We start from the raw sequence: 22,634 nt of genomic DNA, 5'->3' as shown, positions 1-22,634 counted from the left end.
CAAGACCAAGGCAACTTTTATTAGGACAACATCCAACTGGGACTGGCTTATTGCTCAGAGGTTCAGTCCATTATCATCAAGGCTGGAACATGGCAGTATCCAGGCAGGCATGGTGCAGTAGGAGCTGAGAGTTCTACATCTTCATCTGAAGGCTATTAGCATAATACTGATTTCCAGGCAAGTAGGTCTTAAAGCTCACACCCACAGTGACATGCCTACTCCAATAAGGCCACACCTACTCCAGCAGGACCATAGCTTCTAATAGTGCCACTCCCTGGGCCAAGCATATACAAACCATTACACATACCTTGGATTTTCCAAACTCATCAGCTTCACGTATTGTCAGACTACTTCTTATTCATTCCACAAAATCTGGTTCTGATAACATAAACACACATACACATGCACAGTGACATACACCGACACACACACATGCCAGACCAGAGACACAAAGATGAGATACATACACACACACACAAAGAGCTAGACAAGACTGACAGACAGACACATGCACATTTGTGATTTTGAGGATCAAACCTTGGGCCTTGCACATGCCAGACTAGTGTCTACTACTGAGCTATATCCCCAGCCCACTAAGAGGCAGGTTGTGGATGTCAGGTTGAATTCAAGGCATGCCTTGTATATTTATTCTAGTTGTCTTGACAACAGAGAGATGTATAGACTCATCTGGGAATACAGAATTATTAACCTTTAAGTACTCTTTACTCATTTCCTATTGGGTTTACGGCTAACTTGCTTCTGGAGAGCAATGACATATGTAGGTGAGGATGGGAAATAGATGAGATTAAGTTTAGGACTCCGAACACATTAAACGTGGATAGCGTACAAGGATACATTGCCTGAATTGAGTAGGACTTTGGAGCACTTAGAGGTATTAGCCCCAAGTGCAGGAGGAGGCTGCTGAATCAGTTATCCACGAGACAGCCATGTGAGGACAGGCATACCTAATCCATGTTACTACCTACAAGCCAATTGATGTCTCTGCTCTGACGGTTTGAAAGAGAGTGGACCATGCTTGCGTCATGTCACTATACTTGGGTCCTTGTCAATGCTAATACCATCTGGTGAGTATATCGCAGAATAACTTTTATAAAGGTTTGCCATTTATTTTATAATATTTATTTTGTGGTGGGGGTATGCGTTTGTGTATGCTTACGTGTACATAGACCACAGTGCTATTAGACCAGGGTCTGCTTTCTCTTGTTACTGAGCAGGTCCTAGCGTTTGAAGTGGGGTTGCCAGGCACAGTGGCAAGAGCCTTCCCAGCTGGACTATCTCATCTGTTGCTTAGACAACATCATGAGTGAAAGCCTTAGAACAAGATGGAGGCCTGTCACTCAGTTTCTCTCTACTTTTTGTGATTCAAAACAGAATGAAGGAGACAACATAGGAATTGGTCCTCTTTCTGGTGTTCTTTTATGAACATACTGGGTGCAGCAGCAGGAACTTTTTCTATGGCTGCCAGATGTGGAAGTGCAGGCAAAATCCTGCTCTTACCTAGGCTGTTCCTGAACTTGTACCTCCCTGGGAGCAAATGGCTAGTTCTGCAAAACTTCATGATGGACTAAGCACAGCTTCAGAGGGGCAGAGGATGGGGTAGGATGATGGGTGGGAGGAATTTGCTCAGTTCATTTTCTGTGAATTAAGACAATGCAAAGCAACAATTAAGTGGCATGTTCACAGGCAGTATTCTGGTCATCTTGTTAATGCTGGAACAAGTCACTGTGATTCAGCATGTGTGTGGTCCTTCATGCCTCCCACCCACCATTTGTCATAGCACATGGCATTGCTCTGTTGCTATGTAAGGTTGTAAGATCATATACAATTTCTAAAGACACTTTTTTTTTCTTTTCTTTTTTTCGGAGCTGGGGATCGAACCCAGGGCCTTGTGCTTGCTAGGCAAGCGCTCTACCACTGAGCTAAATCCCCAACCCCTACAATTTCTTTTAGTTGTCATAATAGCACTCTCAAATATATATTTATTTATTTATTTATTTATTTATTTATTTATTTATTTATTTATTTATTTATGAGACAGAGACTAACTATATGGCCCTGACTAGCTTAGAACTCTCTATGTAGACTGTTCTGGCCTCAAATTCATAGAAAACTGCTTGGTTTTGCCTCCTGAATGCCAGAAGTAGAGGCATATGACACCATGCCCAGTGTATTTATTTATTTTTCATATGATTTTTAGGCTGCCTGGCCTCAAACTCACTAAGCAGCTGAGGATGACCTCCTGCTTCTACCTCATGAGCAATTGGAATTATAATTGTGAACCACCATCTGGTTTATACAGTGCTTGTTGCCTCCTAGGCAAGCAGTCCATCGGCTGAGCCACGTTCCCAGTCTAAGGGTATTTGAAATTTTAGAGACAGAGAAAATAAAACGTAAAAGCTTAGGGAGAGGGCTCAGTTGTGTGCACAACAATCTGAATTTGGATCCCAACATCCATGTAAAAGCTGAAATTAGGGTGAACCAGAAATTCCAGTGCTGAGGAAATGGAGACAGGAGAATCCCCAGGCTTGTTGGCTTTTTTATCAACAGACACAGGGTCAGTGCAAAAGCCTGTTTTAAAAGAAAATAAGGTGAATGGGTCTGGACAGAAGGCTCCGAAGTTAAGAGCACTTAACTTCTTGTAGCTCTTGTAGAGGATCCAAGTACCTACATGACGGTTCAAAACCATCCAGACTTTAGTTCTGGGGAATCTTCCAACTTCTTCTCTCATGAGATATCCAGGTGGACTGTATACTTACAGGTAAGCAAAACACTCTCACACACAAAATACTCAATTAAAAAGATATGTAGCCAGGCAGTGGTGGCACACACCTTTAATCCCAGCACTTGGGAGGCAGATCTCTGAGTTTGAAGCCAGCCTGGTCTACAGAGGGAGTTCCAGGACAGCCAGGGATATACAGAAAAGTCCTGTCCTTGAAAAAAAGAAGGGTAAGGTAGACTAGTTAAAAAAGAAACCCAGCATCAACTCTGGCCTGTACATGCATGTGTACAAACATATGCACAGTTATACCCACAAATACATATTCATACCACAAACCACCAAAACAGTCAGAGAGACTTAAACTTAGGACTGGATTCGGTAGTGCATGCCTTCAATCTCAGCATCCGGGAGGCTGAGGAAGACGAGGAAGGAAGAGGAGAGAGTTTGTATTTGAGGCCAGTTTATGGTACAGATTGAAATTCTCTCTCTCTCTCTCTCTCTCTCTCTCTCTCTCTCTCTCTCTCTCTGTGTGTGTGTGTGTGTGTGTCTGTCTGTCTGTCTGTCCCTCCCACACTCCACATGCAGCAGGAGAAAATAAAATTAGAGAAATTAAACGATACATCACACAGGGTACCTACCATAGCTGGCAAGTGGTAGGCACCGGGGTCCATTCAACCCAGCATTTCAAAGCCCATATTTTTGAAAACCATGTTGTTCTGATAAGCTCCATGTCATTCACATTTGAAACTGTCAGCACTCTGGATAAAGTATCAACTTATCAAGGTGACACTGTAGTGTTCTTCTCTTTGGTTAGCTGAGACGACAGGTGTGGAAGTGGCTCATTCTGGTTGAGCTGAGGCAACTGGCCATGACGAGGGGCTGGCAGAGGAGTGCCTCACTCTGCACGGGTGGCCACAGTAGCCAGCTTGAAGCCAACAGGAACACACAGGCTCAGACTCTGTGCTGCAGTGATGGCCTGGTCCTCCAGGATCACAGACTTTGTGTCCTCACACAGTGTTAGAAGCTGAATCCATTTGTTTTTGAGATGACACAGCAACATCTGCTCTGTATAGATGCTTGGGAAATGGGAAAAATTGAAAGAGGAGGGCTTTTCTTGTTATCTCAACTCTACAAACAACTGTTGGTAACATTTTCCTAGGTTTACTCTGCACTATAAGCCTTATTACTTAGGCAGGTGTGGTGGTGCATGTCTGTGAGCCTAGCTCTGAACAGTGATGTTGAAGCCAATAGAACATAGTAGACCCTCTCTCAAAACAAAACAAAGTTTAGGACTGAACATTCACTTGTCACATTATTACCTTCTCTAAGCTCAAGGAACATCAGGGAAGAAGGGGAAGAAATGTAAGCCCTGGAAAACAGGGAGAACAATAAGAAATGCTGCCTTTTGACCATGAGAAGTCCACTGCAACTGTCTCATCGCAGTAATGGTGACTTGCACACGGCCTGCACAAGGCTGGCTTTTGGGCTGGTAAGATGGCTTAATGGATAAATGTCCTTGCCCAAGACTGAAGACCTAAGTTGGATCACAGGTATGATAGATGCAATAGATGGAGTGAACCAACTCCTACCAATTGCCCTCTGGTGTTCTTGTAAGTACATGCATGCATGTGCATGTGTACGCATACACACACATTAATGTAATAAACCACCGACAAAAGACTGTCCTTGTCCACAGTCATGGATGAGGGAGGGGCCCATGGGGCCTTACAACCAACCTTGCTATACAACCAACTACTGAAGACCCTGAGAGAGGGCAGTCACTGTCTTCAGTTGTGTACATTCTAGTGAGCCCACCAAGCTCCAACTGAGAGTTCCAAACTCATGCTCACACAGCCTTAGTTAAACTCAATGAATTTTGTCATAAGACAAAACAGAAAGACATGAATGTGGAGATGGGATTCAGGGGGTTGGAGGTTGGCAGGGGTGGTCAGAGTATCCAGAATGTATTTTATACATGTATAAAATGTCATAGAACAAATTACACTAACAAAAAGAACAAACAAATTCAGTTTTATGATTATAAAAGTAACACTTATTATCTCATAGGAACATTGGACAATACAAACAAAATATTTATCATCATAACATTTATAGGTAACCATTATCAATATTTTGCTGCTTGTCATTTCTTTTCCTGGTAGTGTAAGCAATTATGTAAACATATAAAGTAGAGAATCATTGCTGGTTGAGGTGACAAACATCCATAATTCCTGAGTAGGAGGCAGGGGACCTCCTCAAGTTCAAGGTCATCCTTAGATACCTAGCAACTTTGAGGTCAGCTAAGGCTGTAACGAGCCTGTCTTTAGAAAAAAAAAACCATAAAAACAAAAAATGTCATTTAATTTCTACCACTATTAGTCTATGAAACAACAGATTTGAGATCACAATGTACATTTAATATTAACCAAGGTCAAGAACAAACAGGATCTGGTTGCACAGGCCTAACACAGTGAATCCAAAGCCAGCCTGGGCTAATAGTAAAATGCTAAAGGAAGGAAGGAAGGAAAAAGAATAGAAAAAACACAATAAAACATTTGTTAATAGGTCACAAACAATTTAAACATTACTGAGCATATGGAGAAATTAGATGTTGCACATTCCTGGTGGAAAAGTAGAATTTTTTGTCAGTTTCTCTAAAAGCTAAACACAGAATTGCCAGATGGTCTGACAATTCTACTTCTAGGTACATAGCCCAAAGAAAATAAACAGGTGTACACACACACACACACACACACACACACACACACACACACACACAACAATGCTATAGTCAGGGATCATACTAGAACTAGTCACAGTAGCTAAAGGACAGGAACACTCAGCTGTCCAACAATGGCTGAATGGATAAATAAGTAAGGGAACTACACGAGCACATGCTTCAGTGTGAATGAACCTCAGAAAGAGTGGACTAAACCAAAGCAGGTAGACACAGGAGTCCACATGTGATGGCACTTTTCCTATGAAATACTCAGAACACAAATTATTAGGAGAGAGCGAGAATGGTGGCGAGGACATGGAGGAGAGCAGAAGGTGATGCTATCACTTCCTGGGCATGGAGTCTCTTTATTTAGAATCCAAAATGCAGCCTCTTCAAAATACCTTTTCGTTGTAAAGTACTGTCCATTATCAGCTTGTGTGTGTGTGTGTGTGTGTGTGTTTCCTTCTACCATGTATGCCCTAGGGGTGAAACTCGGGTCATTAGAGCTGGCAGCAAGACCCTACCCACTGAGCAATCTTGCCAGTCCCGTTTATTTATTTTTGAGACAAGGTCTTGCTGTGCATCTCAGGCTGGACTTGAAGTTATAAATCCTGAGATCAGGGTTTATGGGCTTGTACCATCATATCCAGTCTTATTTCAATTCTTTAAGAAAAGTATTTTTATTTTCTATGTATGGGTATTTTGGCTGTGTGTCTGTGCACATGCATGCAGTGCTCTTAGAGACCAAAAGAGTCATTGAGTACCCTGGAACTGGAGTTGCAGAACATTGTAAGTTGTCATGTGGGTGCCAAGAATGGAACCCTGGTTCTCTGCAAGAGCAGCCAGTACTCATAATAGCTGAGACTCTAGCCTCCTTGTTTCATTTCTTATGCCTCATCAGTAGATAAAATAAAATATTTTCATATATATGTAATTAGGTTAGGGCCTCTCAGAAGTGACTACATGGTGAAACCCCATCTCAATTAAAACCCCCAAACAAAACAGAGCAAAACTTCTTGTTATAATCTAGGCTTACATTTTTAGAACTCTCTGAAGCTGGTTAGGAGTTCGTTGTTAACAATAACCTTTTAAAGTGATAAAATCATTTTCTTGGAAAACTGGACTGTTTCACATTTCCAACTCATAAAAATAGACACCAATGTCCCCGGGTGACATCAGAAAATAACTGTTAAATAGCAAAACATCATCCCTGATCTAGAGTTTTTTTGTTCCTCTCTCCATACAAAACAGAACAACTACAGTTACTGCAGAGATGGCTCGGCAGGACAGAGCATTCACAGCTTTCGCAGATGGCCCAAGTCTGGTTTCTAGCTGTCATGTCTGGTGGCTCACAAGAGTACTCACATTCACATAAACCTCCCCCATGCACCCCAGCTCATGCACATACATATGTTTTAGGCTCTCTAAATATAACCACAGTCAAGGAAATCAGGACAATAAGAGGCAGAATCCAAATTCATATAGTTTAGCCAGATTCAGGCGCTGATGAGCTACCCTGGCAGTTTGGAGCTATGGGTAAGTGATCTCTCTGCACACTTTAATTCTGTCTTCTGTAAAGCAGGGGGGAGTGAAGTGCTAGGTTTCACAGAAATATTGGGAAATGTTCTATGTTTAGCAGTAATTCAAAAAGTAGTATTGGGTTTTATCAATAGCTATACTTCATTCATTCATTCATTCATTCATTCATTCATCCATTCATTTATTCATTTGAGACATGGTCTGCTACACACAAATGCCCTATGTATCCAAGGATGAATTTGAATTTCAGATCCTCCTGCCTCTTCTTGTATGCTAGGATCGCACACCTGGTTTATGTAGTGCTAGGGCTAGGATCCAAGGCTTTGTGCACATTATGCAAGCATTCTGCCAACTGAGATGCTTTCTTATCCCCTAACTTTATATTAAAACCAAAAAAGTGTGCATGTGTAGGTCAGAAGTTGGTATAAGGTATTGTGGAGCAAGCAAGCCCTGAGGTTCCTGCTTTTACTCCTGGCACTGTGTACATTGCTGTCCCTGCTCTTTTAACATCTGCTCTGTCCTGTAGATCGGACTTGGGTCCTCATGCTTGGGCTGTGAATGTTGAACCAATTGAGCACAGTTGCCTGTCCTGACACTTTTTTTTTATTGCTGCTATGTTTGGTCACTATAATTATTTTCTAGGTTTGTAAAGATCAGTGTTCTGAACAGCTTTGTAGGCCATATATACAAAATATTTTTGCTTCACTTGTTCTTGTACACACACACACACGCACACACGCGCCCACACACATACACACACACACACACACACACACACACACACACACACACACACACACACAGGGTGGCTGCTGTCCACCCCCCTTTTATATTAAAATCATGTACATAAATGCAAACAACACAGAACCCAAAAGCAGCAGTCCACACTTGGACTTGTCCACAAAGAAGGATCATCATCCACAAATACGTTCTTGAAACCTACCAGCCCTCTAACAGATCCCAAGACACCCACAGTGCTAGATCCATCCACACAAAGCTTATCTACTGGCTTCAATGTGGGCAGGTGCCTTATTCTTGCTTCATTTGGGGGTGATTTTATTTTAGTTGTTTTTGCTTTTGTTGCTCTAGAGAGTTTATCATCTGTCCCTCTTTCTCCCTACCCAGTCCCCAAACCTCCTCCCCCCTCCAGCCTCCATTGCGCATGTGTTATGCATCCCTCCCCCATCCTGGGTACCAGTTGGGCGTTTTCGGGTGCTGGAGATTGAAGAGATGGAGCAGCTTCCTCAGCAACGCCCTGCCCCTTAAAATACTGCCATTCTGAGCCGCCTTCCTCCCTGCAGCCTTCAGCAGGGATGGAGTGAAACGGACCCCTGGACCTGCTCGCGGGGATCAACAATGGAGTTAAAGCAATCTCTGTCTGTTCATCTGGAAGCCGAGAAGCCTCTGAGGCGCTATGGGGCGGTGGAGGAGACAGCATGGAAAGCGGAGGGACTGGGAAGTGAGTGTTCGGGCAGGGAACGGGTGGGGACAGTTGGGGACTCTCTTGCTGAACTGAGGCCCCCTAGAGCAGACCAGAACGCGGGCGAGCAGACTGGGGAAGCGCCCCCGCAGCAGGGCTTCCAGTGTTGCACAGTAGCAATATTCTCCCTACAAACAAAAGAGAGGACCCTCCAGGGCTGGGCTGCTCCGGAGGCTCCTTTGGAAATCCCGAGGCAGCTAAGCTAGGAATCCAGCTGAGCTGGACTAAGGAGTCCAAGATCAAGCAATTGGAGGCTGCTTTTGAGAAGGACCACCTTTCCCGCATCCCAGGAGGAGGGATGCTGGAGTGTTGGGATGATTGAGGGCACAGGAGCCAAGGGCAGCTTGGAAAGCGCCCACATACAGAGATGGGGGAGTGTCAGAATCCTCTTTATGTCTTGAGGTTCAGGGCATAGCTGAAATCCCAGCATCTTCCCACCTCCTCCCAGGTCAGAGGAGAGGTGAAAGAGCAAGCCAGGGCAATGTTAGCGCTCTGTCGTCCCTCCTCCCCACCTCTGTTAGCCCTTGACTCAATGATCCAGTTTGGTTTGGTTCAGCTCTTGGAGGTGGTTTTGAAGCAGACCTCTGCAATCACCGGTTCTCTCTTAGGTGTTTTGGTATCAACAAACATCTCTAAATGAATCCAAGACTTTTGCTTTCAATTTGCTGGACACAATACTTGAAACTCTGCGAACAGTGGAGGCTATCTGAAGAGTCTAAAGCCACTGATGTCCCTACGATTCTAGGGGCTTCCCAATGTCCTCCACCCTGCCTCCTGTTCTGGTATGACTTGCCCAGCAGCCCTGGTATAGCCTTCAGAACTGGAGAAAAGCCCTTTTGCTTTCTTAGGGCCCCTGCAGCTACCTGCTCTGACTGGGTCTCTGGGCTTAGTGCTCTTCCCTTGCAGCAGCCCCTGAGTTACATGTACTTAAAGTATTGTAAATAAGGTCTTTTCCTATCCTCACGTAGGAGAAAGTGTGTGTGTGTGTGTGTGTGTGTGTGTGTGTGTGTGTGTGTGTGTTTTCTCCATTCTTGTAACTATGAACTCAATAACTAAGCTATATTGTGTTTGGATATCAAGTTCAAGTCCTGCTCTGATGGGTGTTCTAATGCTTCCAACCTCTTTCTTTCTTACATTTTCTTTTTCCTTAAAAGCACCCAGATCTTTTCCCTTGCTTCATCCTTCCTAAACCCTTTGGCTTTGGCACTTTGAGGTAATCTAGAGGTTGCAAATCTGTGGTTTACAAGCTCAAAATAATAACAGCCATGGCTGCCTTGTATTGTTAGATTGCCATGTCCTGAAAACTTCAGAAACACCTCTCATTTATCCCTGCTACAACCTTGTGTGGCATTGTGATGCCTTTTGCATGGATGAGGTGGAGGCTTGCTAGGCAACACAGAAGAAAATGATAGGACCAGGATTCAGACCCAGATTAGTTGAACTCCATACATTTTTCATGAAGGTTTACTGCTTCACAGTTTTAAGAACCTTCCTGGGTTTGTTTCAAAAAATGGTCAGTAATTTTATAAGCAGATATTGGCCATGTTGGTCCCTGCAGTCCACAATGCTTTATAGACAGTTGGGTCTCCATGGAGGAGAAGCCAAGGAGTCAAGGAATCCCTGGTTTGACTAGGGCTCTGCGCTTTGTGATAAGGTGTGTTTCTGTCCTCTAGCTTTGCTCTTTGAAAATGGGGATAATAATATCATCTACCACGTGGCTTTCTTTACAGCATGACTATTGATAAGATGGTGTGTGCAAAGCTCAGGTAAGTTCTCAGGACACAGCTATGTTTCAGTGGTTCCTCTGTAGAGGGAACCACTTTCATCCTTTCCATTCAACTGCATAGAGCAAGACTGTGAGTTCAAACTGCAATATTGGGCATAGCTCTGTGAGTTCTAGGCCAGCCAGGGCCACAAAGTAAGATCCTGTCTCAAAACAGAAACCAAAAACAAACTGAAATGTTAAGCAGTCCCTTAAAGCATTCTCTCCTCTCTCCCTGCCACATCTTTCTCTGCCTGTCCCCCTCCCCCACCATGGTCTCATATAATCTAGTCTGGCCTCAAGCTCTCTGTAGCCAAGGATGACCTTGAATTTTTCTGCCTGTCCTCTCAAGCATTGGAACCCAGGTGTGTGCCAACACATTCAGTTCCTTCTCATTTTCCCATTTTTTTTAAACTGGGACCAAATTCAAGCATGTAGGGAAAACTGAGGTAAGAATTCACTTTAAACAACACAAGTTCCTGAAAATTTTGTACTTCTGAGTCCTGGCTATAGGTGCCTTGATCCTCTTTGTCCAAAGCCTCCAAGATTCTGAGACTTGCTTCTTGTTTCAGTACCAGATTAGTTTCTTATGTGCCTTGGCACAGATTCCCAACAACCCCCATCTCTTTAAGCTACTCACATTTGAAATCTTGAAGTGGGAATCCAGAGGCCCACTTTAGATTCTCAACTCTGACAAGTTTTGGCATCTTAATTCCTGTCTCTAAGCAAGCATTTTGGAATTTTTGTTTACATGTAAGCATCCTCTCAATTCACAAGGGATTTACAGAGCTATCCCACAGGTGTGAACCTCCATTTATTAATGAAGTGTAGAAATTAGTAATACTGGGGTTATGGTCAAACAACTGCCCAGGCTAGTACTGTGATGCCAGACACACTGAAGATGGAAAGAGCCCATTACTAAGGTTCTGCTTCACTTCTACGTGTATTTAAAGATTTTTCTAAAGAGCTGAAGAGTGGAAAGATGGTAGACTTGGTTGTTTGTAGCTGAGATTGTATTAACTGCTTCCTATAGTATTTAGAGTCCTATGATTTATTTACAGATAGACTTTCATGTAAAGTTGGCCTCCAAACTGCTATACAGCCAAAGATGACCTTGTAATGCTTTTACATATGTGTGTGTGCGTGTGAGTGTGTGTGTGCACGTGTGCATGTATGTATGTGTACATACCATGGCATACATGTAGAGGTCACAGGACAATTTTTAGAAGTCAGTTCTCTCCTTCTATCGATCAAACTCAGGCACACTCTGAACCATCAAATTAGTTCTTGATCTTGAATATCTGATCTTCCTGCCTCTACTCCTAAGTTTATGGGTATGTACCACCAACCTGGTTTTGTAATGATGGGACTCAAACTTGGGGCTTTGTGTATGCTGGGCACATGCTCTACTAACTGGGCTACATCCCGTCTCTCAACTACAGCATTTATTTAACCTACTACCATTCTTACTTGTGTATTGTGGTATTGAACGCCAGCACATGAGTGCTAGACCAGCACTCTATCACTAAGCCGTATTTGAAAGTCCTTTAGGTGTGGAATCTACACAGTAGTCCAGGTAGGACTTGAATTTGGAACCCTCTTTGGCCTGTACCACCTGCATCAGCTCAAATTTTTAGATGCGCATAGTGATGTACTACAGTTACAGTAGAAAAGGATGGGGGTGGGGTGTGGAGGTGCAGGCCTGACGCTGAAGTACCAAGGCCGAGAGGCAAGGAGACTTGAGGCTAGCATATGAGGTCACATATCAAAATCAAATAACTAAAAAAAGAAATATTAAAGAATAGGAGTTTGAAGTCAGGTGAAACATGTTCAAACTAGTCCATGCCCTTTCCAGCTCTGTGTAGTATAGTTGAACTGTTACTGGTTGCCTTATCTGTAAAATGGGAATAAATGGGAATAGAGAGATAACTCAGTAATTAAGAGCACTTGACCCAAGTTCAGTTTCCAGCACCCACGTTGGGTAGCTCATAACCCTCTGTAACTCTAGCTCTAGGAGATCTGACACTGTCTTCTGAATTGCCCACACAAATAAACAAAACTAAATACTTTAAAATGGTTGTCATTACAGGGCCCCTTGTATCTGCAGAGGTTATTGAAATGTGTGACTGATTACTGCGTCCATGCCACCTTCTTTACAGATTGTGTGCAGAAAGACACTTTCAGTGCTCTGCCTCCTGTGCCCATTTTCATTTCTAGGGATTGAACTAGGGCCTCATGAATGCTAGGAAACCATCTAGTATTTTCTCACTTGAAATAGATGCTAAGCAATTGCTTCTATAAATCCTTTCCTTCTTCAGCCTTTACCAGGTAGCCCAGGTTGGCCTCAAAGTTGAGCTCCTGGTGTTTCTACTCTACCTCCCATTTTCCCATAAGCAATGGGGTCCTTTTTTGATAACTCAGTTGGAAAATGTATAGTGACATCTCACTGTGGCAAGATCTATAAAAATACTGCTTTCAACTGACTGTAACTAATTATGGGGGGCATGAAGTCAAGGTGCCATTTGAGATCACAGTGTCTGTGTCACGGCCGTATCTTGGCTGATCTGAATATGTCTTAAAGGATAATCAAGAACTGGGGTTGGGGATGTGGGTAAAAGTTGACCTGGAGTATGTGTTGGAGGAGGGAATTGCCAAGGACATCCAAGGTAGGAGGGGCTGCAATAAAGCAGCCAATCCAAACAGCAATCTTCCCAGTAGCTCCTCGAAGATGACTGTTATTTATAAGTCGAAGAATGTGAAGTGGCTAGCAAGCAGATCATTAACTGACCAGTATCTCTGGTTTAATAAACAACACAGAGCTTGAAGCAGTGTGACTTGCTGCCTATCTGTGAACCTCTGTTGAGGGGAAGGTTTCTGCACCCTTGCCCTTGATTTGACACATTTCCTTTATTTTTTTATTTTTTGGTTAGGGAGGATAATTGTATTATTCCTCATTTTATTTTAGCATCATTTTTTCTTCTTAATTATAAAAGCACTACATTTATTTTTTGTTGTTTAGAGACAGGATCTCATGTATCCCAATCTGGTGATTTGAATAGGTTTGGTTCCCATAGATTAATGTGTTTGAATGCTTGGTCATAAGGAGGTGTGACCTTGTTAGAGGAAGTGTGGCCTTGTTAGAGGAAGTACATCATTGTGTGGCAGGCTTTGAGGTCTCCTATGCTCAGGCCTTGCCTAGTGTGGATGATAGTCTTTTCCTGGTTGCCTGTGGATCAATATGTAGAACTCTTGCCTCTTCCAGCACCATGTCCGCCTGCACACTGCCATGCTTCCCACCATGATGATAGTGGATTAAACTGAAACTGTAAGCTAGCCATATTAAATGTTTGCTCTTATAAGAGTTGCCTTGGTTGTGTCTCTTCACAGCAATGACACAGTAACTAAGACACCCAGGCTGGCTTTCATTTACCATATAGCCAAGGATAACCTTGAACTCCTGATCCTCCTACCTCTACCATGAGAGTGCTGGGATGACAGACAAGTGTCACCACTCCTGGCAGTGTTCTAAAAGATGTCTATACAGTACTGAGCAAGGCAAAGGCCCTTCTATTTGGAGGGTTTATTTAGGGGACATCAAGACATTAGGAATGAGGATATCAGATTAATAACTAAGCAGTGTTCTAATCATAATAGATGTTTCCTGAGCATTTTTAGGGAGGAATACTGCTCATTTGGGCATCATGGGATAACAAGAATATTGTGACAATTTGACATGCAAATAGCAAGGGATCCAAGCTCTAGATGCAAAGACTTTCAGAGTATTCGAAGAAGAGGCAGGTGCTTAGGCAGCTGGAACCCAGTGAGTCAGGGCAGGACGGATGATTAGTCAGGAAGGAGCCAGGCCAGATATTTGTAGTTATGGTTTTAAGAAAAGTCTGAAGCTTATTACCATGGTAAGGCATGTTGCTTGGCCATGATTTCCATGTATTTTATGTATTCATTTATTCACTGTGTGGGGATGGCATGTAGAGGCCAGAGGAGAAGAGTCTGTTCTCTCCCCTCATGGTGTGGTCAGTCTTGGCAACAAGACCCTTTACCCACTGAGTCATCATGCCAGACCTCTACAGAGCATTTTAAGCAAGGGACAAACTGAGGCTGGCTTTCATTTTAAATGGTCTCACTGGCTATCAGGGGAGAACAGGACCAGAGAAGGACAGCTGTGACCACACAGCAGTGCTTGAGTAGCATTGAAACATTCCTTCTTCCCAGTGACATCCATTTTGAGCAAAGGGGGAATGACCTTGAGTGTGAAGGGTTGACTAGGGATAGAGACAGCTTGCCTGGCCTCTAGGAGGCCAATCACTGAGAGAAAAAGATGTGCACCTCCTTATCCCTGGCTGGTAGGCAGCAAATTCAGGTTATGGCTACTACAGAAGCAAGGATGTGGAGTTAGGAAGATGCTGATATTAAAGAATTTGTTTTGCTTTTATGGAAGGCTTCAAACTCTTAGTGATCCTTCTGCCTTATCTTCCTGGCTATCAAATTAATAAATATGAGCCATCGCCCTTGTATCTGATGGGTCAGTCATGTTTTATAATCATAAACATTCTTTTTATGTGTTAAATGAAGGGGGGAAGTCAACAGTGTTTACTCTTGGTGTTTGTTTCTCTGTGTAGCCCAGGCTATCATAGAACTCATTTTGTGGACCAGGCTGTCCTTGAACTCAGAAATTTACCTGCCTCTGCCACCTGAGTGCTGGAAGTAAAGGTATATGCCACTGTGCCCTGCTCTTTGTATCTGAATGGTTATTAAATGCTTGTTAATAACAGTCCCTGGAGCTCAACTGAGGACTCACAATCTTTCACTTCTCGTGGCAATTTATGACATGGGCGGGTTGTAATCCCATTCTATGCCTGAGGAAAATGAGGTGCAGGGAAATTAAAGAAGTTAGTGGAAGTCTGTTTTTTTTTAATTTTTATTTATTTGGGACTATGTAGCTCTGGCTGTCTTGAAACTCAGGCTGGCCTTGAACTCACAGAGCTCTGCCTGCTTTTGCCTTCCAAGTGTTGGGTTTAAAGGCATGTGTGGCTTGCTGAAGGTCTTAAAATCAGTAATTGGCTGAGCTTAACTTGATGGTAGGCCTCTCTGACTTCAAATTTCTTTCCAGAGAGGTCTGTTATTCCTGGCCCAGTGTGCTGCAGAGATCAGAAATAGCAAGACATAGCCTGGAGCCTCAAAGAACATACAATATGGGGAGAGGGGTTGCAGTTACAAGAACACCTCAACAGTGTCTGTGGGATAGACCAGTGCTCTGTGTCAGCACAAGCAGGAGATGAGAAGAGAGACTGGTACTCACAGGGGACTTTAGGCAGACAGCAAAGAAGAATGTTTGTACTTGGCCTGTGAACTAAGCAGTTTCTAGAAGTAAAGAGAGGTAATGAGGACATTTCAGGTTAACTGCCAATTTGAAGAGAGGGCATCTCAGGTAAGCCACCTGTTCAAGGCAGGGAGGAGGCAATTTCAAAGGTCAGAGTCCAAAGCTTTGGGCTTTGCTTTGATTTTTTTTCTTTCTAGTTTCTTTCCTCTTGGCTCAATGAAATATGCCTCCATCAGCATATGTGGTCCCTTATCCCAGTCATCTGTTTTCTTCATGCACACATGGTCTAGAGGCTCACATAGACAGAGGCTCTCATGTGCCTGTCACATGCCAATCATGTTTTCTGCATGCACGTGCGGTCTGGAAAATAACACAAGCACAGGCTCCTCTGGAGTAGCCTTTCAGAGCACTGCTTATAAATGCCCCCGAATAGGCTAACCACACTGTCCTCTCATTCCCTCACCATTTATTTGCTGGACAGGATTAATGCCTACTATGTGCTAGCTTCAGAGGCACAAGTAGAGAAGGTAAAGCCTACTGTGTGTTAGCTTCAGAATGCATAGTGCCTAGGGAATGACAGTAAGGTTGACTACTGTCACACACACACACACACACACACACACATAGCCACAAGCATGTGCACACACTTACATTTATTTTAGAAATGACTGCTAGGTTGGTGGAGCTGAATGCCCAGTATTTAACACATTATCCAGCACCTTCTCATTCAACCATTAGGCACCGAATTGGGAGACTGTTATTCACGAGGCTGAGGTGAAATGATTTCATTGTGTTTTGTAAACCTTTAAAGTCATGAAAGGAAGACATAGTCTCAATTGTCTGCATTGGCTGTCCATCTCTTTGACATACATTATTCCCAAGGCTTGACTTTTCTGCAGGAAGTGAGATTTTAAGATTACACAATATAAAATTGGAGTGGCACTGTTGTTGGGAAGCAGTAACATCGACAGCATGACTGTGGGTAGAGGTTGGGGAGGGTTCCCACAGGTAGCAGATTCCCAATTCCTAAGTGGGGCACTGTTTTAGTCAGAGTGTTTTTAGAATTACACACACACACACACACACACACACACACACACACACACACACACACACACAGAGAGAGAGAGAGAGAGAGAGAGAGAGAGAGAGAGAGAGAGACCTTGTTAGGGTTTACATTGTTGTGAAGAGATACTGTTACCAAGGGAACTCATAAAGGACAACAGTTAACTGGGGCTGGCTTACAGGTTTAGAGGTTCAGTCCATTATCATCAAAGCAGAAGCAGGGCAGCATGCAGGCAGGCATGGCATGGGAGGAGCTGAGAGTTCTACATCTTGTTCCAAAAGCAAACAGGAGGAGATTGATTCCCACATGGCTAGAAGGAGGATTTCAAAGCCCACCTCCACAGTGACAAACTTTGTCCAACAAGGCTACGCCTCCTAATAATGAATGGCACTCCCTGGGCCAAGCATTTTCAAACTGTCACAGTGTGTTTGTATGTGTGTGAAATGTGTGTGTGTGTGCATGTGTGTGTGCACGTGTGTGTGTGTGTATCCTAAAGGTATAAATAACCCCCAATGATTTAAAGACTTCCTGCCAGCCCCCACCTCCAGAATGCAACACACAACTTCTCAATATTGCCATGTGGAGGGCAAGCCCTTAGCTGCCCTGGACCTGTAGAGAGACAGTGTTCAGCTTCCAGTCACAGCAACATGGAAGAATGAAAGCTTCTGTCTGTTGGCTGTCAGGGATGCAATGGACAGAAAAATGAAGATGCACTGGGGAGCATAGAAAATCAAGAGTTTCACTGGGAAAATACATACAAACTCATAATTGTGTGTGTATGCTAAACTGGCTGAGAAGAGGGACCATCACTTCAGAAATGTTTGAACTGTGAGTAAGTATTTATGTGTGTGAGGGTGTGTGCTAATGTGGAAATTTAGTTTTATCTGACAGAATCCTTCTCATTCCAACCCTACAAATATTATTTGTGTTTTTTAATTATAAATGGAAATCAGTTTTTCAGACAAGGTCTCATGTGCTACCCTGATTAGCCTGAAAATCTATGTAGACCAGATTGGCCTTGAACTCACTAAGATCCACCAGTCTCTGCTTCCCAAGTGCTGGGATGAACTACCATGCCCTTTACGACCTTGTCTTTTGATGCAGGATCTTCCACCAGTTTGGTAGACTGGTCGGTTAGGAGCTCATCCTCCTGTCTCTACTTCCCCAGCTCTGAGACTACAACTCCACACTTTTTTTTGTGTGGGAGACAAATCTGGATCTTGATGTTTGAGCAACAAGTGCTTTACTGTCTGAAACATTGCTTCCTGGAATTTGCTATAAAGACAGTATTTCCATCCGTCAAGGCTCTGCCCTCATAAGCTCATAGTGTTTTGCTTTTTGTTTTTTTTTTTTTCCCAAAGGCACACTTCCTTATTCCTTCAATGGTGGGTTTAGGTTTAGTGTCTGAATTTTGGAGGTTCATGAACAGTCTATAATGAGCTCTTTGGTCAAAACAGGAATGAAGACAGCTGAAAGCTGGAGGTGTGACCAGGCTTCTCTCCAGGGGTGAAATACTTTTAGTTCTTAAGATGAGCTTCCATTCTGACAAGGAGCAAAGATTCTGAAATGATTTCCATTTGGTTCTTGCCATGCCCAGGTTCCCAGGGTGAGATAGAATGTCATCTCTCTGTGTTTACAGGTCTGTGTAAATCTGGAGACCCACTATCCATCGAGGTTAGACCCATCTGTCTTCAGCCTCTTTGGATAGACACTATGAAGGTGTCAATGGAGCTCTTCCTGGTGGTTACAACGAGTGAAAACTGGTCCTGCAGAGCTGTCTGCTGGGCTTCAGCAGCTGGGGTAGGTGCCAGGAGCTGAGCAGCCCTGTTTCCTGGGGATCAGTTCTACCTTAGTTATTTCCCAGAAGCTCCCTGGATGGGAGACTTGTCTAGTTTAGTCATTTCTGTTGACGTAACTCTTTTAATAAACAGAGGTAATGATTAACAAAGTTAACCATGACCTCGTGTCTTGGTTACTTTTTCTGTTGCTCTGATAAAGTAACTCAAGGCAGTCTGAGGGTCCAGTTCATCATGGCAAGGACATCAAGGCAGCAGGCACGTGAGTGGAGCTGCTTGTGTTGTCTGCAATCAGAGAGCAGAGAATGTGACAGATGCTGGTGCTCACCTTACCTCCTTCTTTTGATTGGGTTCAAGACTCCAGCTCAGGGAATGCCCCTGCCCAGGAGTGTAAGAGCCAAAGTTAACCAGTAAATCCTACTTGCCTAGGGGCAAGATAACTTCCTGGATTATTACATCAGATATGCTTGATCACGTGTAGGTGGGAAGAACATAGGCAGGAAATGCGTCAGGATGTACACTTGCTCCTGATTGAGCCTGATGGGAAATGGAGTGAATTACGGGCTTTGCTATTCAGGGTGGACCTGACCAGAATCTATCCTGGTCAGTGTTTAGTTAATTAAAGCTTCAGATCTGGCTCAAAATTGTGGAACTGTTTTTTCTCTTGTGAATCTCAGGATTAACCACAGTTGAGGCAGACTTTCCTTCCCGTGTCTATTAACCTAATCCGGGTAGTGCCTCACAGGCTTGCCCAGAGGCCTGTTTCCTAGGTGATTTTAGTCCAGGTCAAGTTAAAAGTACTAACCGGCACAATTTTGTTTTCGTTTTCTTTCTTCTTTCGAGACAGGGTCTCAGGCTGACTGGGAACCTGAAAGGTAGCTGAAGACAACCTTGAATATCTGACCCTGTCTCTCCCTTCAGGTGCTGAGATCAAAGCACTCTCACATCTCGTTAGACCCCAGGCTTGGTCCAAGCTAAGCAAGCACTGCGGCTGGGCTAGAGCCCCAGGCCATAAAGTTTATACTGTGTACCATTTAGTGTATTCGCAGAACAGGGCAAATGTCAGCTGCCTCAGTCTAATACATTTGTTCAACCCTAAAGGAATCTCTGGTGGGATTACAAGAAAGGAATCTTCTCTATCCTATTGCAAGGTTCATGACTGACATCCCAATAACAAATGATGATAACAAGAGAAAAGGTTGAGAATGTATCCATATGGGTTTTATATCCCTTTTCTGAAACATCTGGAACCAGAAGTATTTTGAATGCTGATTTTGAAATGTTTGCATATATTTGCATATGCATAATGAGATGCCCTGGTGATAGGGCCCAGCCTAAACACTAAATTCATTGGTGTTTCATATATTCCATATACATACAACCAGATCATTTCATACCATTGTTTTTAGTGTTTTTCTGTATTGATCATGACTTCTTACTCCACATTGGGTATGGAATTTTCAGCTTGAGTTGTGATATTGGTGCTGAAAAGGTTTCGGGCTAGGGATGTAGCTCAGGAATAGCGTGCTGGCCCAGTATGCTGGCCCAGTATACAGAACTCCCAGGGCTCCGTGCCTAGCACCATAGAAGGCAAAACAGGTGACACCAACCTTTTATATACTCAGCGTGGTGTCTCATATCTATAATTCCAGTACTTTGAAAGCTGACACAGGAGGATTACTGTATTTGAGGACCTTGTCCCCTATAAAATAAAATATTCCAGGTGTTTAAGCATTTAAGACTTTTGAGGTTTATGGGACCATGTGGTGAAATGAGATAGGACTGTGTGGTGGTCAGAGGTCAAGGCCAGCGGTTCTTCCTCAGACACTGTCCATCTTGTTGTTGAGCATATGACAGGGTCCCTCACTGGCCTAGACTGGCTTGCTAGCCAGCCACAGGGACCCTCCTTTCTTGGCTTCCTAATACTGGAACTACATGCTGCTGGCTTTTTTCATGGGTTCAAAGAATCAAAATCAGATTCTTGTGCTTGTGCAGCAAGCATTTTATTGATCGAGCCCTCCTCAGTTCCCTGGGTGACATTTCTTCCCTTTGGATGTAGGACAGGGCACCTACCACTCGTTCTAAGCCTCATTGTGGCCCCTTCTCCAGGTCCTTTGCACCTACTTTGCTCTTTTTCCTTCTGGTGGGTATTTTTATACAAATAGAATTCATCCAATATGTGACCTTTTGTGCCTGGCTCGTTTCTCCACAGCATCTTTTCAAGGATCCCCTGAGTTCTAGTAAGCATCGACACTTCAAACCTTGCTGCTAAATGCTGACTTATAGGAGGCTAGATTCTGTATATACACCCATCTACAGATGGATAACAAAAACTAGTCCTCACTCCATCACGGGGCTCCTGAGTTTAGGATGCAGATACTCTAGTCTAATAGTATGCCTATTCCTCTCTTCACCTCCATCCCTGGGATACTTCTGTCTTTAACTGCCAATGTCTCAATGTTCTGTAAACATGCGTGCACACGCATATGTGTGTGCACAGGCACATGTTTGAGTATGTGTGCACACACTTGTACACACACACACACACACACAGCACTGACAAAATTGTTGAGCACGTGCTCAGAGTCAAGCAAAGGGAAACACAATTAGGGGCTTCTAGAAGCAAGAGAAAACTTCTATGCAAAATGGCTTTGATTTCCCTCCAAATTTTCCTGCCTAGAAAATTCACTCCTTTGACAAATTGAAGTGAAGGAGAAATTTTCACTTCCACTTATACCCAGAAGTATCTCATCTGACTGAGTTCTATACATTGTACACATGCGCCCTGGATGAGCACCCAAGACAGCCCAGTCAGTTGCCTCAGAGCTATCTCTGCAACAGAATCAGTTCCCAGGGCTGTACCATGTCTTCTGTATTGCCACCTCTGAGTACCCTGGATGTTAAATGACATCTCAGCAAGTGTGTGTGCATGTGTGTGTGCATGTGTGCGTGCCTGTGCGTATGGCACAGTTTATTTGTGGAGGTCAGAGGACAATTTGCACAGATGGGTCTCTCTTTCCACACGTGGGTCCTGGGCATTGATCGCAGGCTGTAAGGCTAGCTAGCCATCAGACATATGCCAGGCACTTTTATGTGCGTGCTGGGGATAGAACACAGGTCCTCATGCAAGCAGTTCACCAAGTTGGGCCATCTTCCAGCCTCATTTCTTTTTTTTTACTTCAAACTGAAATTAGCATTTCTTTAATGAAGTAGAAGAGGGGGAGGAGGGGGAGGAGGGGAGGAGGACGAAGAGGAGGGCAATGTACCGATGGCCAATCCTGCTACTATTCTGACATGTTAGGTGCTCCTGAGCAGTGAGAGGCCTTTGTCTTCTCCAGTGCACTGTGTGCGTGTTCTCCATGTTAACTCTCAGTTGCTTCTATTACTGCTATCAGGCTGAGCTACACCTATCCTGGGGGGTTGTCATCTCTAGCTGCACACTGAAGTCCCCAAAGTCACATTTAATAGAGTTCTCCACTTTCCTTTCAGAGTGGACTAGAGGCCTGTAGTTCAGAGGGAAGTCAATATTCCCAAGGTCTGGGCAGTAACAGAAGTCAGTCTGAACCCTTTTGTCATGTGTGTGTGTGTGTGTGTGTGTGTGTGTGTGTGTGTGTGTGTGTGTATGTCACTATATTCCTATAGTACACACAAGGCCCTGTGTTCCATGCTTCTTAGCACTGTATAAACCAGGCATGATGATGTGTGCCTGTAATTCAAGCACTGGAGAGGTAGAAGGAACAGAATCCAAGGCCATCCTCCACTACATATGTATTTGAGGCTAGCCTGGGCTATGCATTTAAAGAAAACAAACAAACCTAACTTGAAAAAGGATTCTGTGCTGGATGGGCAGGTTGAAGGCATGTTTCAGGTGGCACCACATGTCAGAGGCTGTGGAGATGGTCTGAGTCGTTTATTTTGCTTCGCAAGATTTTGTTCCATGGATCTGTGACGTGCAGAGCATCACAGTAGTGAGCCTGTGATTAAGTCAGAGCTGCTCACCTCAGGGTACCGGGAAGCAGGGTCCCAGTATCCGCCTCAAGGGCATGCACTGGTGGCATAACATCCTTTTACATAGAGGTTTACTCTGTACACATAGTGGGTTCCACTAGTATTAAACTAGTCAGTTCGTAGGTCTATAGCTGATTGACCACCAAGCCTTTGTTTAATTTGTGTTCTCTCTCTCTCTCTCTCTCT

At 43.8% G+C, this 22,634-nt stretch overlaps 1 protein-coding gene across 1 annotated transcript in view; it reads left to right on the top strand.

Moving 5' to 3' along the window:
• The first annotated feature begins 8,175 nt into the window (after nt 1-8,175).
• Nucleotides 8,176-22,634, top strand: part of Bmerb1 (bMERB domain containing 1) — a 166,756-nt gene continuing 152,297 nt past the window's right edge. Inside the window, exon 1 of the mRNA NM_001014114.1 lies at nt 8,176-8,457. Within this exon, the coding sequence (NP_001014136.1) occupies nt 8,355-8,457 (103 nt within the window). The 5' untranslated portion in view covers nt 8,176-8,354. The remainder of the gene's footprint in view (nt 8,458-22,634) is intronic.

The sequence above is a fragment of the Rattus norvegicus genome, chromosome 10, assembly GCF_021556685.1.
Source record: "Rattus norvegicus strain SHRSP/BbbUtx chromosome 10, alternate assembly SHRSP_T2T, whole genome shotgun sequence".
In the NCBI taxonomy this organism is placed as follows: domain Eukaryota; kingdom Metazoa; phylum Chordata; class Mammalia; order Rodentia; family Muridae; genus Rattus; species Rattus norvegicus.
The sequence above is the reverse complement of the archived record's forward strand: the minus strand, read 5'-3'. Positions and strand labels throughout refer to the sequence as shown.